Below are 13608 nucleotides of genomic sequence, written 5' to 3'. Positions count from 1 at the left end.
ACTAGCAGCCTAGGAGCGGCAGAGGCCCGGCTCGCGCTGGTGCCGAAATCTCCAGGTCCCGCGCGTTGATGCCCAGCGGTGCCGGCTGTGGTAGGTGGAGGCTGGTAGGGCTCCCTCATCCTCAGGATTTCCAGCCCCTCTGGCCTGTGGGAACGGGTATTAAAATAGTGAACATTAAAATGTTTTCCCTTTAATTGCAATTATTGGAGGGATTGATGGTTGAAGCAAAACAAGAGTGAGTTTGATACTTCATCCGCTGAGGCAAGATATTAACTTGGCTAGTGCTCAGTCTCTTTGGTCAGTGAGCTCGTGTTGTATTGAGATAAACCTGAGCAGTACAACAGGTCCTATGCTAGCCGCTTGGAAGGGGGAAGGAGTGGGCCTTGTGCCTTACAGGTTTTCAGGCACTAGATCAGGAAAAGAAATTGAGGACTTCTTATCACACAAAGTTGGAGAGGCAAGTGTGCAAGCCAGGCTTTCAGGCAGGGCGACAGCTACAGCAAGAGATAGCAGATGTGATTTGTTAACAATAGGGATTTCTGAGCTTGGCTTAGAGGAAAGAAATAGGAAACGCAAGGTCAAGGAAGGAGGTCTGAAGCTTTGGAGACATCGCCAAGCAGAACACAAACGTTCCAAGTGGAGAGATCATTTTCTGGGTTCTCCAAGGGTTGCAGCTTTTACGTTTGCAGGTGCCTTGTGGAGACCATTATTCATCCCCAAGTCAGGGGTGCCTCCATTGCCAACAACTGCCGGGCTACCGCCATAAATTTTCTAGCTTGGCAGCAGGTTCTTTTAGCTTCCCTCTGCTCTCCTGTCAGTGAGGTTAAAGTGGCAGACTGTTGTGTCCTTGTTCAGAACGTTGGGTACTTAAAATCACAACTGCAGAGCCTGTGGTCCAGCCCTCAATTAGAGATGGGGAAATAGAGACTGTTATTGTTTTCCTAATCTATTTTTATTGTTCCCTTCTCATTGTTTTGATTTGGTCATTTCCTGAGGCATTGGAGGGGTGTGTGTGTGTGTGTGTGTGTGTGTGTGTGTGTGTGTGTGTCAGAGAGAGAGAGAGAGAGAGAGAAGAGAGGAGAGAGGAGAGACTCCCCTACTTGAAAAGCAAGATAATTTGGCTTTGACATCCAGGCAGTCAGAAGCTAGCAGACCCAAACCTTCTCCACATAGCCAGTAGTGATACAGATAAGCATAGTTTGAAAAGTGACTTTGCTATGTAAAGATAATGGCTTTCTATGCATGTTGCTTTCTATATGCTTGCAGTGAATTTTCCATCAGTGGAAGATAACTGCCTTGGGGTGGATTAGGAACTTTCATACTGTTGGTGATTGAACAGTAACTATAGAAGGCAGCGGCTGGTTCCTAAAAGAGATGAGTCTTGGTTTTTATTTCCAAAAGAGCCCATCTGCTGACTTACCAAGCATCTCATAAATATCCCCAATATTTTTCAAGCAAACAACTGATACACTTCCTTTACTACCCAGAGGCCCCCTAGATTGCCCTTTTGTGTCTTCATTCCTTTTCAGATCTGCTCTGAATACTAAAAAAACTAATTTTATCTCTTTAAAAATGTGGTAGGAAGGGGAGAGGGTAAATAGCCATGTGATCTGCCCCAGTCCTGAGTCCCTATGATATACACATAAGCAACACCCAGAAATTTTCTACCATGGTCAGTCATCATACAAGATGCAACTGGATGCCTCTAAAACAACACAGCAAATGGCACAACGCCAGAGGAAAATAAAAGTGTTATTAAATGCAGCTTCCTTGGCCAAAAAAAAGAATTAGCAGAGCATACAATGGCCATGAGAAGATAAAGGGTCAGCTACAGATTCAGTGGATGGAAACAATTTACTACCCAGGGAACATTAATAAAATAAAGAAGGAAATTTCCTATAACAGGAACATGTTTTGGATATCTGCAATGAATTGTTACTTGATTTTCCCTGTGACAGTAAGTTATCAAATGGTCAAGACTAAGGAGTGTCTTTTCCTGCCCAGGCCTCTTGCTCATAGAATAATTCTTAACATTCGGTTGGCAGTAACGATTTCCCACTTCCCAACCCAACAGTGAAGTACATGGTAGCAATGAGAAAAGAAAATTGGTGCTACTTTTAGAATAATCAGATCTGTCTTTCTCTTACGCATAATGTATTTACAGATGTACAAGTTATTGTTTACAGCAGAGTGGACTATATAAGACTGAAGATTTCATTTTACTAGATAGTAATGAAGTATAAATATCTTGAAATTTCTCAACGAAACTTACCAAAAACAGTACAGTTTTTATGATACAGGCACTGTCTCTGAAAACATGAAAAATGATGTAAGTGCAGAATTGCTTTTTAATAATATGAAGTCCATATCCAGAATGAAAATCACATTGACTCTAATTAACACATAGAAAAAGGAAAGAATAATTCCCCCTTACATTTGGGTTCAGTCATAGGATATTAGTGGTTTTCTGTAATTTATATAAAATTTTTTTTTATTTTGGCTCTTCTCATTTTTTTTACCATGAGACTGTGTTTACATGTTTTCTAGAAGGGCTATAAGATAACCCTTTTTCTATTTTATAGAAGTGCCTGGGGCTAAGTTAGGCATAGAGGCCTTTCTAAGTGGCCCATGCAAGCTTGGGAAATGGAAAAAAGCAAATTCAGTGGTCTTGATGGGGTGGTATGTCTGAACAGAGTGCTGCTGAAGTGGAAGCTTCCGCTTTTACTGGGGGTTGGGATGGTCAAAAGTATAAGAATATAAAATTGCATTATTTAAACAGGAATACTTTGTCAAACAGAATCTCATTTAGTGAGATCACCAGGTGTTTTATATGGAAACTTGAGAAGCACAGCTTTATACCTTCCTGAAAATAATGAGCTCAGAGTAGGACCCACCAAATAACTGTGACTTTGGGACATATGTTTGTGATAGGGTGAGAAATATAAAATTGAGAAATGTGTAAGATTGTTTACCCACTTTGAATAGTGGTCCCATGAAAGGGGATTCTGTCAGGTTCTGAAATAAACCAACTTTCTTAGGGACTGCATGACCTCTGTAAGTTATTTCTAATGCTTAGTACCACAGAAAATGTAGCTGATTACTGTCATTATTATTGTTGTTATTAGAATTTAAATGAAATAGTACTAAAAATTTGTATGAACCTCAAGGCAAGAGTTACCTAAAGCATGGTAGAATTAGGGAAAAAATATCATCAGACTATGCAATCAGCCAGACTGATTTTCTGAGTTTTGAGTGCACCTGTCATCTGAGCAGTATACACTGTACCCAGTATGTAGTCTTTTATCCCTACCCCACTCCTAGCTTTCCACCTCTGAGTCCCCAAAGTCTGTTACATCAGTCTGTGTTTTGTGTCCTCATAGCTTAGTTCCCACTTATAAGTGATGACATATGGTATCTACTTTTCCATTCCTTCATTTCAAATAATGGCCTCCAGCTCCATCCAAGTTACTGCAAAAGAAATTCCTTGGTTCCTTTTTATGGCTAAGAGGTAGTCCATGGTGTGTATATACCACATTTTCTTTATCCACTTCTTGGTCAATAGGCACTTAGGTTGGTTTTGTATCTTTGCAGTTGCAGATGCTGCTGCTATAAATATGTGTGTGTGTGTGTCCTTTTCATGTAATGACTTCTTTTCCTTTGGCTGGATACCCAGTAGTGGGATTGCTAGGTCAAATGGTAGATCTACTTTTGGTTTTTTAAGGAATTTCCATACTGTTTCCCATACAATAGTGATTGTAGGAGTTTACATTCTCACCAGTAGTGTAAAAGTGTTCCCTTTTTCACACATCCATGTCAACATCTATTGTTTTTTGACTTTTTAGTTATGGCTGTTCTTGCAGGAGTAAGGCGGTATCTTGTGGTTTTAATTTGTATTTCCGTGATGATTGGTGATGCTGAGCATTTTTTCATATGTCTGTTGGCTGTTTGTATATCGTCTTTTGAGAAATGTCTGTTCATGTTCTTTGCCAACTTTTTGATGGGATTTTTTTTCTTGCTGATCTGCTTGAGTTCTTTACAGATTCTAGATCAGGGGTCCCCAAACTACGGCCCCCCAGGCCGCATGCGGCCCCCTGAGGCCATTTATCTGGCCCCCTCCGCACTTCAGGAAGGGGCACCTCTTTCGCTGGTGGTCAATGAGAGGAGCACAGTATGTGGCAGCACCGCAAAACGCTCCATGGCTCACGTACAGTACTACTTCCGGTGACATGGGATGCACGCGTCAGGGCTCCGGAAGCGCGTCATATGATGCACATCCGGTCTGCGGCTGCTGCACCCCGCATCACCAGAAGCAGTGTGAAATAACAGCAGAAGTAGGAAAAAAGGCAAAGCACTATAACCATTACTACACAGTACAATGGCCCCCATAATCCCCCAAATGTACGACAACATAATGGCCCCTATAACCTCCCTTTGCCAAAAGGTCTCCCCCCACATTACTAAACACCATGTATCCCCTATTATAAGACGCTGTCTTATATTAATTTTACTCCCAAAAGACGGGGGCTCTCTTATTTTTAGGAGGTGTCTTATAATAGGGGAAACATGCAGCAGTGGGCTTCCCACAGAAGAGGCCCACCGCTGCTGCAGATGTCCAGGACGCTGTATACACAGTGTCACAGGCTGATCACCGCCATCCCTGTATACAGCACTGGAGGTGTGCTGGGCCTGTGGCACTGGATACCGCTGTCTGGGATAGTGGAGGCAGCAGCGCTGGCTGTGAAGGGTGACACACCTTGCATAGTCCGGCCCTCCAACGGTCTGAGGGACAGTGAACTGGCCCCCTGTGTAAAAAGTTTGGGGACCCCTGTTCTAGATACTAGTCCTTTGTTGGATGCATAGTTTGCAAATATTTTCTTCTACTCTGTGGGTTGTTTGTTTACTCCACTATTTCTTTTGCTGTGCAGAAGCTTTTTAGTTTAATTAGGTCCTATTTATTTATTTTTGTTTTTGTTGCATTAGCTTTTGGGGTTTTAGTCAAGAATTCTTTGCCTAAGCCAATGTCCAAAAGAGTTTTTCCAGTGAGCTCTCTAGAATTTTTATGGTCTCAGGTCTTATATTTAAGTCTTTGTTACATCTTGAGTTGATTTTTAAGGTGAGAGATAAGGATCCAGTTTCATTCTTCTATAAGTGGCTTGTCAGTTTTGCTAGCACCATTTATTGAATAGGGTGTCCTTTCTCCAATTTATGTCTTTGTATACTTTGTTGAAGAACAGTTTGTTGTTAGTATTTGGCTTTATTTCTTTGTTCTCTATTATTTTCCATTGGTCTAAATGCCTATTTTTATACCAGTGCCATACTGTCTTGGTAACCATAGCCTTGTAGTATAATTTGAAGTCTAGTAATGTGATGCCTCCAGATTTATTCTTCTTGCTTAGTATTGCTTTGGCTATGTGAGCTCTTTTTGGCTTCATATGAATTTTAGGATTGTTTTTTCTAGTTCTGTAAAAAATGATGTTGGTACTTTGATGGGAATAGTATTGAATCTGTAGATTGCTTTTGGCAGTATGGTCACTTTCACAATATTCATTTTTCTGATTCTTGAGCATGAGATGTGTTTCTATTTGTTTATAGACATGTAATTTATTCTTGAGAGTAATGTCTTTGTAATGTTATTAAGGTTTGTTTAGTAATTATGTCTCCTTGTAATAAGTCAAATGCTGAAATATTTAGTTGAAATAGGTGGGTGATGATGTACAGTGAAAAATGAAGAAAGCATCTGAGAACTATATATGGATATTAATTTTAGAAAAAAAATGCTATAAAATTAACCTGTGGCTAAACTTTATTTTTAGGTGCTCCAATATTACCTCAGGGATTACAGCCTGAACAACAACTACAGCTGTGGAATGAGGTAAAGAACTATCATCACACAAATTTGTAGAAACTTTACCCTTCTTTGAAATTATCATGTTGAAATGTATAATTGAGCTCTGGGAGATTTTAAACTTAATTTAAACTTATTTTAAACCCTAGGAGTTTAAAAACTATAATTTTACCATCAATCTAATAATAAAACCCAGAATTTTTTTATTAAATAAAAGCGAAGGAAAAAGGAAAAGAAACAAAAGTTAAGTAAGTGGTTAAGAAGGCAGAAATAAGTCCTAATAACAGGTTATAATAGAGTAATACAAGAATGGAGTAGTTACAATAAATGTGAATGTACTTAAACACAACACTTAAAAGACAGAGATTCTAAGATTGGATTTTTTAAAAAAAGATCCAGAAATATATTGTCTATCAGTATCACACTTAAAACAGAAAACAAAAAAAGACTAAGTATAAGAGGATGGAAAAATGATGTAGCAAGCAAATATAAACTGAAAGAGAAAATATCTCATCAAATAGGATTGAAATGAACAAACCATTGTAACAAATAAATGAGGATCTTATATGCTGATAAAAGAAAAACAGGACAAGAAAATATAGCCATCATTAATATACACTAATAATGCAACCTTAAAATTTATCTAACAGCTGATAGACCCTCAGGGAAAGATAGGTAAATCAACAGTTATAGTTGGATATTTTAATACACCTCTCTCAAAAACTGACAGTTAAAGCATATTATTCATAAGTAGCTGTAACAACGACATAACATACAATTAATAAATTAGAGCTATTAGAAATATTTTTCATTACTTGGAAGCCTGAAATTGAAGGATTGATTTAGCCCAGGAATTAAGACCAGTCTGAACAACATAGTGAGATCCCATTTCAGGAAAAAAATAGGCCGGGCGCGGTGGCTCAAGCCTGTAATCCCAGCACTTTGGGAGGCCGAGGCAGGTGGATCACGAGGTCAAGAGATCGAGACCATCCTGGTCAACATGGTGAAACCCCGTCTCTACTAAAAATACAAAAAATTAGCTGGGCATGGTGGCGCGTGCCTGTAATGCCAGCCACTCAGGAGGCTGAGGCAGGAGAATTGCCTGAACCCAGGAGGCGGAGGTTGCGGTGAGCCGAGATCGCGCCATTGCACTCCAGCCTGGGTAACAAGAGCAAAACTCCGTCTCAAAAAAAAAAAAAAAAAAAATATTGTTTAAAACCTGCACTAAATAATATGCACATTCTTGTTGTGTATAATTGGAGCATTTGAAAAACAGAATGTGTTAGACAGAAAGGATGAGTCCGTAAATTAGAAAAAAAATACGCCTTCTAAATGCTTTCCAGTTACAATGCAATAAAATTATAAATTAACAACCAAGTATAGCTTAAGTGTCTCTTCTGTTTGGGATATATATAGTATTTTGGTAAATAACCCTGGGCTGAAAAGAAAATTACAAAATCCTTAGAACTGAATGATAAAATCATCATACCTCAAAATGTATAAGCCACAGGTAAAATAGCTAGCAAGAAATGTTTACTACATATATATTTATCAGGGGAGAAGAAAATTTAAAAACATGGATAAGCTAAGCATTCTGCTGAAAATGAGGTGAAAAAGAACAGGGAAAATTGAAAGAAAAGGAATGAAGTAAATAATAAAAATAAGGCCAGGCGCAGTGGCTCATATCTGTATTTCCAGCACTTTGGGAGGCCGAGGTGGATCACGAGGTCAGGAGTTTGAGACCAGCCTGGCCAACATGGTGAAATCCCGTCTCTACTAAAAATACAAAAAGTTTCCAGGTATGGTGGCATGTGCCTGTAATCCCAGCTATTCTGGAGGCTGAGGTAAGAGAATCGCTTGAACCTGGGAGGCAGAGATTACAGTGAGCCAAGATGGCACCACTGCACTCCAGCCTGGGTGACAGTGTGACTCTGTCTCAAAAATAATAATAATAATAATAATGACAGAAATAAAGTTTAAAAAGAGAGCAGAGCAACAGTTTTAGCAAAACCATATATTGGTTCACTCAGTAAGTTAACAAGCACTGGCAGTACTGATTTTTCAAAAGGCAGAGGGGAAGGTAAAGAAATAAGGTATAGACCAAAAAACGATAGAACCCAAGAAAAACAGAGATATAAAAAATGTTTTTAAATAATATTATGGATAAGGGTGTGGTGGATGGTTGCACAGCTCTGTAAATACACTAAAAACCATTGAGTTGTATGTACACTTTAAATGGGCGAACTCTATGGTTTGTGGATTCTATCTCAGTAAAGCTGTTAACAAAAACAAAGTTTGGATGGCTGTCTGGTAATAATTTTGAAATTAGATGAAATGGGTAAATTTTTAGATAAACATGCTGTGCCAAAAAAGGTGCAGTGGTAATACGATAAACACCGAAGTAACAATTTCTTCTTTCCTTCTCTCACTGGCCAAGGCCTTTACCCAGTTAAAAAAAATTCTCTTCTTTTCCTATTTTGCTAAGAATTTTGTTAATCCTAAATAAAATGTGAACATGAATACTTTGTGTCAATATTGAGATAAGCAATGTACTTTTTTCTTTTAGTCTATCACTGTAATGAATTGCATTAACAAATTTCTTCCTTTTGAACTATTAGCACTAATAGGAGAGTTCAGGAGACTTTTAGATATAATACCAATATACAAAAATCAGTAACATTTCTTTTCATTAGGCAAAAGTAACATTAAAAATACAGTTGAAAATACTGTAGTATATATACGGTGAGAACAGATGGACAGAGGGAGGGGAGCATCACACACCAGGGCCTGTCAGAGGGTGGGGGACAAAGAGAGGGAGGGCATCAGGACAGATACCTAATGCACGCAGGGCTTAAAACCTAGATGATGGGTTGACAGGTGCAGCAAACCACCATGGCACATACATACCTATGTAACAAACCTGCACATTCTGCACATGTATTCCAGAACTTAAAGTAAAATAACAATAAATAAATAAATAATAGTAATTACAGAGCTACCCGGACACTAGAAACACGTACTTTCTAACCATATATAGAGACCTAAATATTTTCAATGAGATTTACCAGTGGTCTCTACAGAGTTCTCAAAAGCAGCCAGTGACACTCAAAAGCATAGAGCCATATGCTGAGTCCAATGAAGAAATACTTACTCAAATGGAAAGTGGGCAAGCAGTGCTCGTGTGTCCTTCAAAGAAATGAGAACAAAGACTGAAAACTTTGCAGTTTTCTCCTAATTTGACTAACTGGGTTTTTAAAAAAATTCTGATGTTTTTATTCAAATGACATTGACGTCCTGATGTTCAAGGGTTCTCTGTTCTTGAACACGGCCACCTCACATAGTGGGCAGCCTGGTCTGTGGGTGGACAGCGTTCCCGTGGAGTAGGTAAAGTCTTCAGTACCTGCACACCATAAAAAACTCAGGAGGAACTACTTCCTTCTACCCTACTAAACCACAGAAGGTGACATTTGGAGGTGAGGTAGTAAGCATTGTTCTCAAAAGTCAGCTTTAAAATGGTTATCTTTCTGACTTTCCCCTCTCAACTAACTTTTTTTTCCCTACAAGTTTAATTTGACTTAATTAAAGGATTTTCATTAAACACTTATTCTGGGCAATTTAACAATAACATGGCCCCTACCCTCACTCTGTGTGTGTGTGTGTGTGTGTGTGTGTGTGTGTGTGTGTGTGTGTGTGTTCATGATTTCACATTTCTATGGCATGGAGGAGGGATCAGGTAGGTGGGCGCAAAGGATAAGTTGAATAAACAATTCTACACATATTTGGCATATAAAGGAAAAATGAGAATAAAAGGAGCATAAAAATTCTGTGAGGATAAAAAGGAAGGAGACATAAGCTTATGCTTTTCTATAATATCTTATACCTTTGCTATTCTCTAAGTTAGAGAATAATATATTTTAGGAAATGTTCAACTTGGAGCAATGAGGACTTGAGAATTTATGACAGTATAGTATAATAATCCACCCCCTGGTATGAGAAAAAGAATTCTGGGACTAAAATGGGCCTCTGAAATGGAATGCTATAAATAGGACTCAACCTCAATCATTCCAGAGAGACAAGAATCAGTACCATTTTTTTACCAGTCCCGTTTTAAAAGGCCATCAAAGAAATAAATGCCATAAACAATGCCAGACATCCAGCTTGGTGCTTAACTCCTCAGCACGGTTTTTTATGATTAATATAAATCTCTCCTTCTACCATTTAAAGTCTCTCAAGTTTTCTTTTTAGGATAAAGGCTGAGAACAATTAGTTGCCAACTGTAGCTCGATAAGCCTTCATTATAAAACAGAATTCTTCCAGTACTGGTTTCATGGGAGAGATCTGGTGGATTGCCTGTGTTGTATGAACGCTTTTTCTGGTGCACTGTTTATCATGCTGTTACTATGTTAATTTAGGTGACATTAGGTTCATCATGTCATGTGTCATATGATAACCAAAAGCCTGCCTTAATTTCAAGGTCATTCTTTAGTCAGCGCTCACATTTCTCAGGCTAAATAGTACCTGACATGCTTTTCTTTATATATATATATATATATATATATATATATATGTGTGTGTGTGTGTGTGTGTGTGTGTGTGTGTGTGTGTGTGTGTATTTATTTTTTTATTTTTTTATTTTTTGAGACGGAGTTTCACTCTTGTTACCCAGGCTGGAGTGCAATGGCGCGATCTCGGCTCACTGCAACCTCCGCCTCCTGGGTTCAGGCAATTCTCCTGCCTCAGCCTCCTGAGTAGCTGGGATTACAGGCATGTGCCACCATGCCCAGCTAATTTTTTGTATTTTTAGTAGAGACGGGGTTTCACCATGTTGACCAGGATGGTCTCGATCTCTTGACCTCGTGATCCACCTGCCTCGGCCTCCGAAAGTGCTGGGATTACAGGTGTGAGCCACCGCGCCTGGCCTTCTTCAATATATTAATGTGAGGCACCTCCATGCCCTAGGATGATCCCTGTCAGCAGTCACTAGACACATATACTCTGTGGTTGGAGGACATCTTGAGGGAAGTATCATTTCCAAGACTTTCTTATGAAGTTTTAGAGGCTCCTCTCTTCCAAATCCAGAGTCCTAAACTGTCATGGAACTGTGGTCAATGTTCCAGAGGTAATATGACTTTGTAAAATCTACTTTCTGCTATTTTCTGTCCGTTTCCAGGATGTAACTGACATTTTTGTTTTCTACAGATAGATGATGCTTGTTCATCTTTTCTGTCCATTGATGCCCAGCCTCAGGTAATTCCAGTTGAATGTATTTTGTAATAATATAGGTGTTTGTGTAGTGCTTAAACGCTCCGTTGCTGCCTTTGAAACCTTTATGTGCTCATGAAAACATGTCAACATGTGAGATATTATGACATTTGCTGCAGGTAATAATCAATACTGTGGGCTTGTGTTGTAACGCGCTAGGGCTTTTGTCTCTAAATAAAATAGATTTGCAGATAATATACAGATCTTTTGGAATGTCAAATTAAAATATTAATTTCAAGATTAAATTATGTGTTAAGTTATCTGTCAGGGTGCAGTGGCTCATGCCTGTAATCCTATTGCTTTAAGAGGCCAAGGTGGGAGGATTGCTTGAGGCTGGGAGTTCGAGATTAGCCTGGGCAACAGAGCAAGACCCTACCTCTACCAAATAATAATAAAAATGTAAGCAAACTAACACAGAAACAGAAAACCAAATACTGCATGTTCTCACTTATAAAGGGGAGCTAAATGATAAGACCACATGGACACACAGAGGGGAACAACAAATACCAGGGCCTACTTGAGGCTGGAGGATGGGAGGAGGGAAAGGATCAGAAAAAATTACTGTTGGGTACTAGGCTTAGTACCTGGGTGATGAAATAATCTGTACAAGAGACCCCGTGACACAGTTTACCTGTGTGACAATCCTGCACGTGTGCTCCTGAACCTAAAATAAATGTTTAAATAATAATAAAATTTTAAAATACTATAATATTGCTATATTTGGGGACAAATATTCTGTCTCCCAATTTAGTTTGAAACCCATTAAGAGATGAGCTTGTGAGTCAGACTTTTGGAGGTCAAAGCATCGTTATTATAATCGAAAAGTCCATTGGTGACTGTGGCTTCAGATCTGATTATCAAGTGTGTTTGCTGTAAGTGCCTCCAGAATTAAACTTGCATGCAAGGCTCAGACAATGACTCTGAGTTTTCCACCAGTCAGATTTTCAGCCACAGGGCAGAGACCGGACAAGAACAGCTGACCAGAGCAAGAACACTTGACTCCCTAGAGAAAAGAGTTGAACGGAGCATGCCCAGTTTCTTCCTCTCAGTTCACCTCTCTCCTCCTCCAACAGAAAAGAATTAAGAGAGGGTTTTGGAAAGAGGCCAGGAGTGCTAATCTAGCTCCTCTGCAGGGACACGTAAGGAGTGGGGAGCAAGTGTGTTCTTACATTGTTGTTACTGGATGATGCTGCTTTCAGAGTCATCAGCTATGGCCTGGGGCGTACTCCGTACATCAGGCGTCCCCAAACTTTTTACACAGGGGGCCAGTTCACTGTCCCTCAGACCGTTGGAGGGCCGCCACATACTGTGCTCCTCTCACTGACCACCACTGAAAGAGGTGCCCCTTCCTGAAGTGCGGCGGGGGGCCGGATACATGGCCTCAGGGGGCCGCATGCGGTCCACGGGCCGTAGTTTGGGGACGCCTGCCCTGCGTAGTCTGGCCAAGGTGCCCAGGCTGTTGTTCGCACCATCTCCAGCTATGTTTTCCTGGCAGGTGTGGAAAAGCAGCCTTGTATAGTGTTGTATTTCTCCTGCTTCAACCCATTCCCTAGGTACCTGCTGAAAATTTGAGGTATTAGGTAGTAAAGTAAGACCAGGATCACAATAGATTATATTTTTGAGCAATGTTTCAAATTATTCAAGGAGTATTGGCAGATATATATTAATAACATGAGATGGATATTAATCAGCATATATGTGTTTGTGTTGTATGTAAAATTCAGGAGGCCGGGCACGGTGGCTCACGCCTGTAATCCCAGCAGTTTGGGAGGCCAAGGCAGGCGGATCACGAGGTCAAGAGATTGAGACCATCCTGGCCAACATGGTGGAACCCCCTCTCTACTAAAAAATACAAAAATTATCTGGGCATGGTGGCGCATGCCTGTAGTCCCAGGTACTTGGGAGGCTGAGGCAGGAGAACTGCCTGAATCTGGGAGGCGGAGGTTGCAGTGAGCTGAGATCACGCCACTGTACTCCAGCCTGGCGCCTGGCAACAGAGCGAGACTCTGTCTCCAAAAAAAAAAAAAAAATTCAGGAACATCCTCAAAATCACTTTTAGGTCTTCAGTACTCAGAGGATAAATTTTAAAACACTCATTTAAACCTCATCAAGATAAACTAATATCTGACTGGATTTCAGTACTGTGTTTCTTTCAAGATTACAGTGTAAATTATAATAAATTTATTATTTTAATAAATTATTGTTTTGTTACATGTGAAATTAAAGCTATCCATTAAAATCTAGCTTTGGTTTCACCATAGTATATTGATGATGTTCTTATATGGGATACATTTATAGCCAGCACCTAGAATCATGCTTGAGAAGAGACTGAATAAATATTTATTTAATTATTTAGTTAACAAAACCCAGTAGAAAACATGCTATGTAGAAATTGTTCTCTTTTAACAAATATCATTGTATCATCCCTTTTTTTGCTGCATTCACTAGTTTAAAAACCATATAAATATGGTTTTACTGATTTAGCTCTCAAATAAAAAAAT

The 13608-nt window shown here is 39.5% G+C and overlaps 1 protein-coding gene across 1 annotated transcript in view; it reads left to right on the top strand.

Annotated features, from left to right (window-relative positions):
• NMU (neuromedin U) overlaps nt 1–13608 on the top strand; it is a 31947-nt gene that overhangs the window by 375 nt on the left and 17964 nt on the right. The window contains exons 2-3 of the mRNA XM_039468304.2: nt 5814–5872; nt 11045–11092. Coding sequence (XP_039324238.1) covers nt 5814–5872; nt 11045–11092 — 107 coding nt within the window. The remainder of the gene's footprint in view (nt 1–5813; nt 5873–11044; nt 11093–13608) is intronic.

Source organism: Saimiri boliviensis, chromosome 3 (assembly GCF_048565385.1).
Source record: "Saimiri boliviensis isolate mSaiBol1 chromosome 3, mSaiBol1.pri, whole genome shotgun sequence".
NCBI classification, from domain to species: Eukaryota; Metazoa; Chordata; class Mammalia; order Primates; family Cebidae; genus Saimiri; species Saimiri boliviensis.
This window is presented reverse-complemented; position numbering and strand designations above follow the sequence as displayed.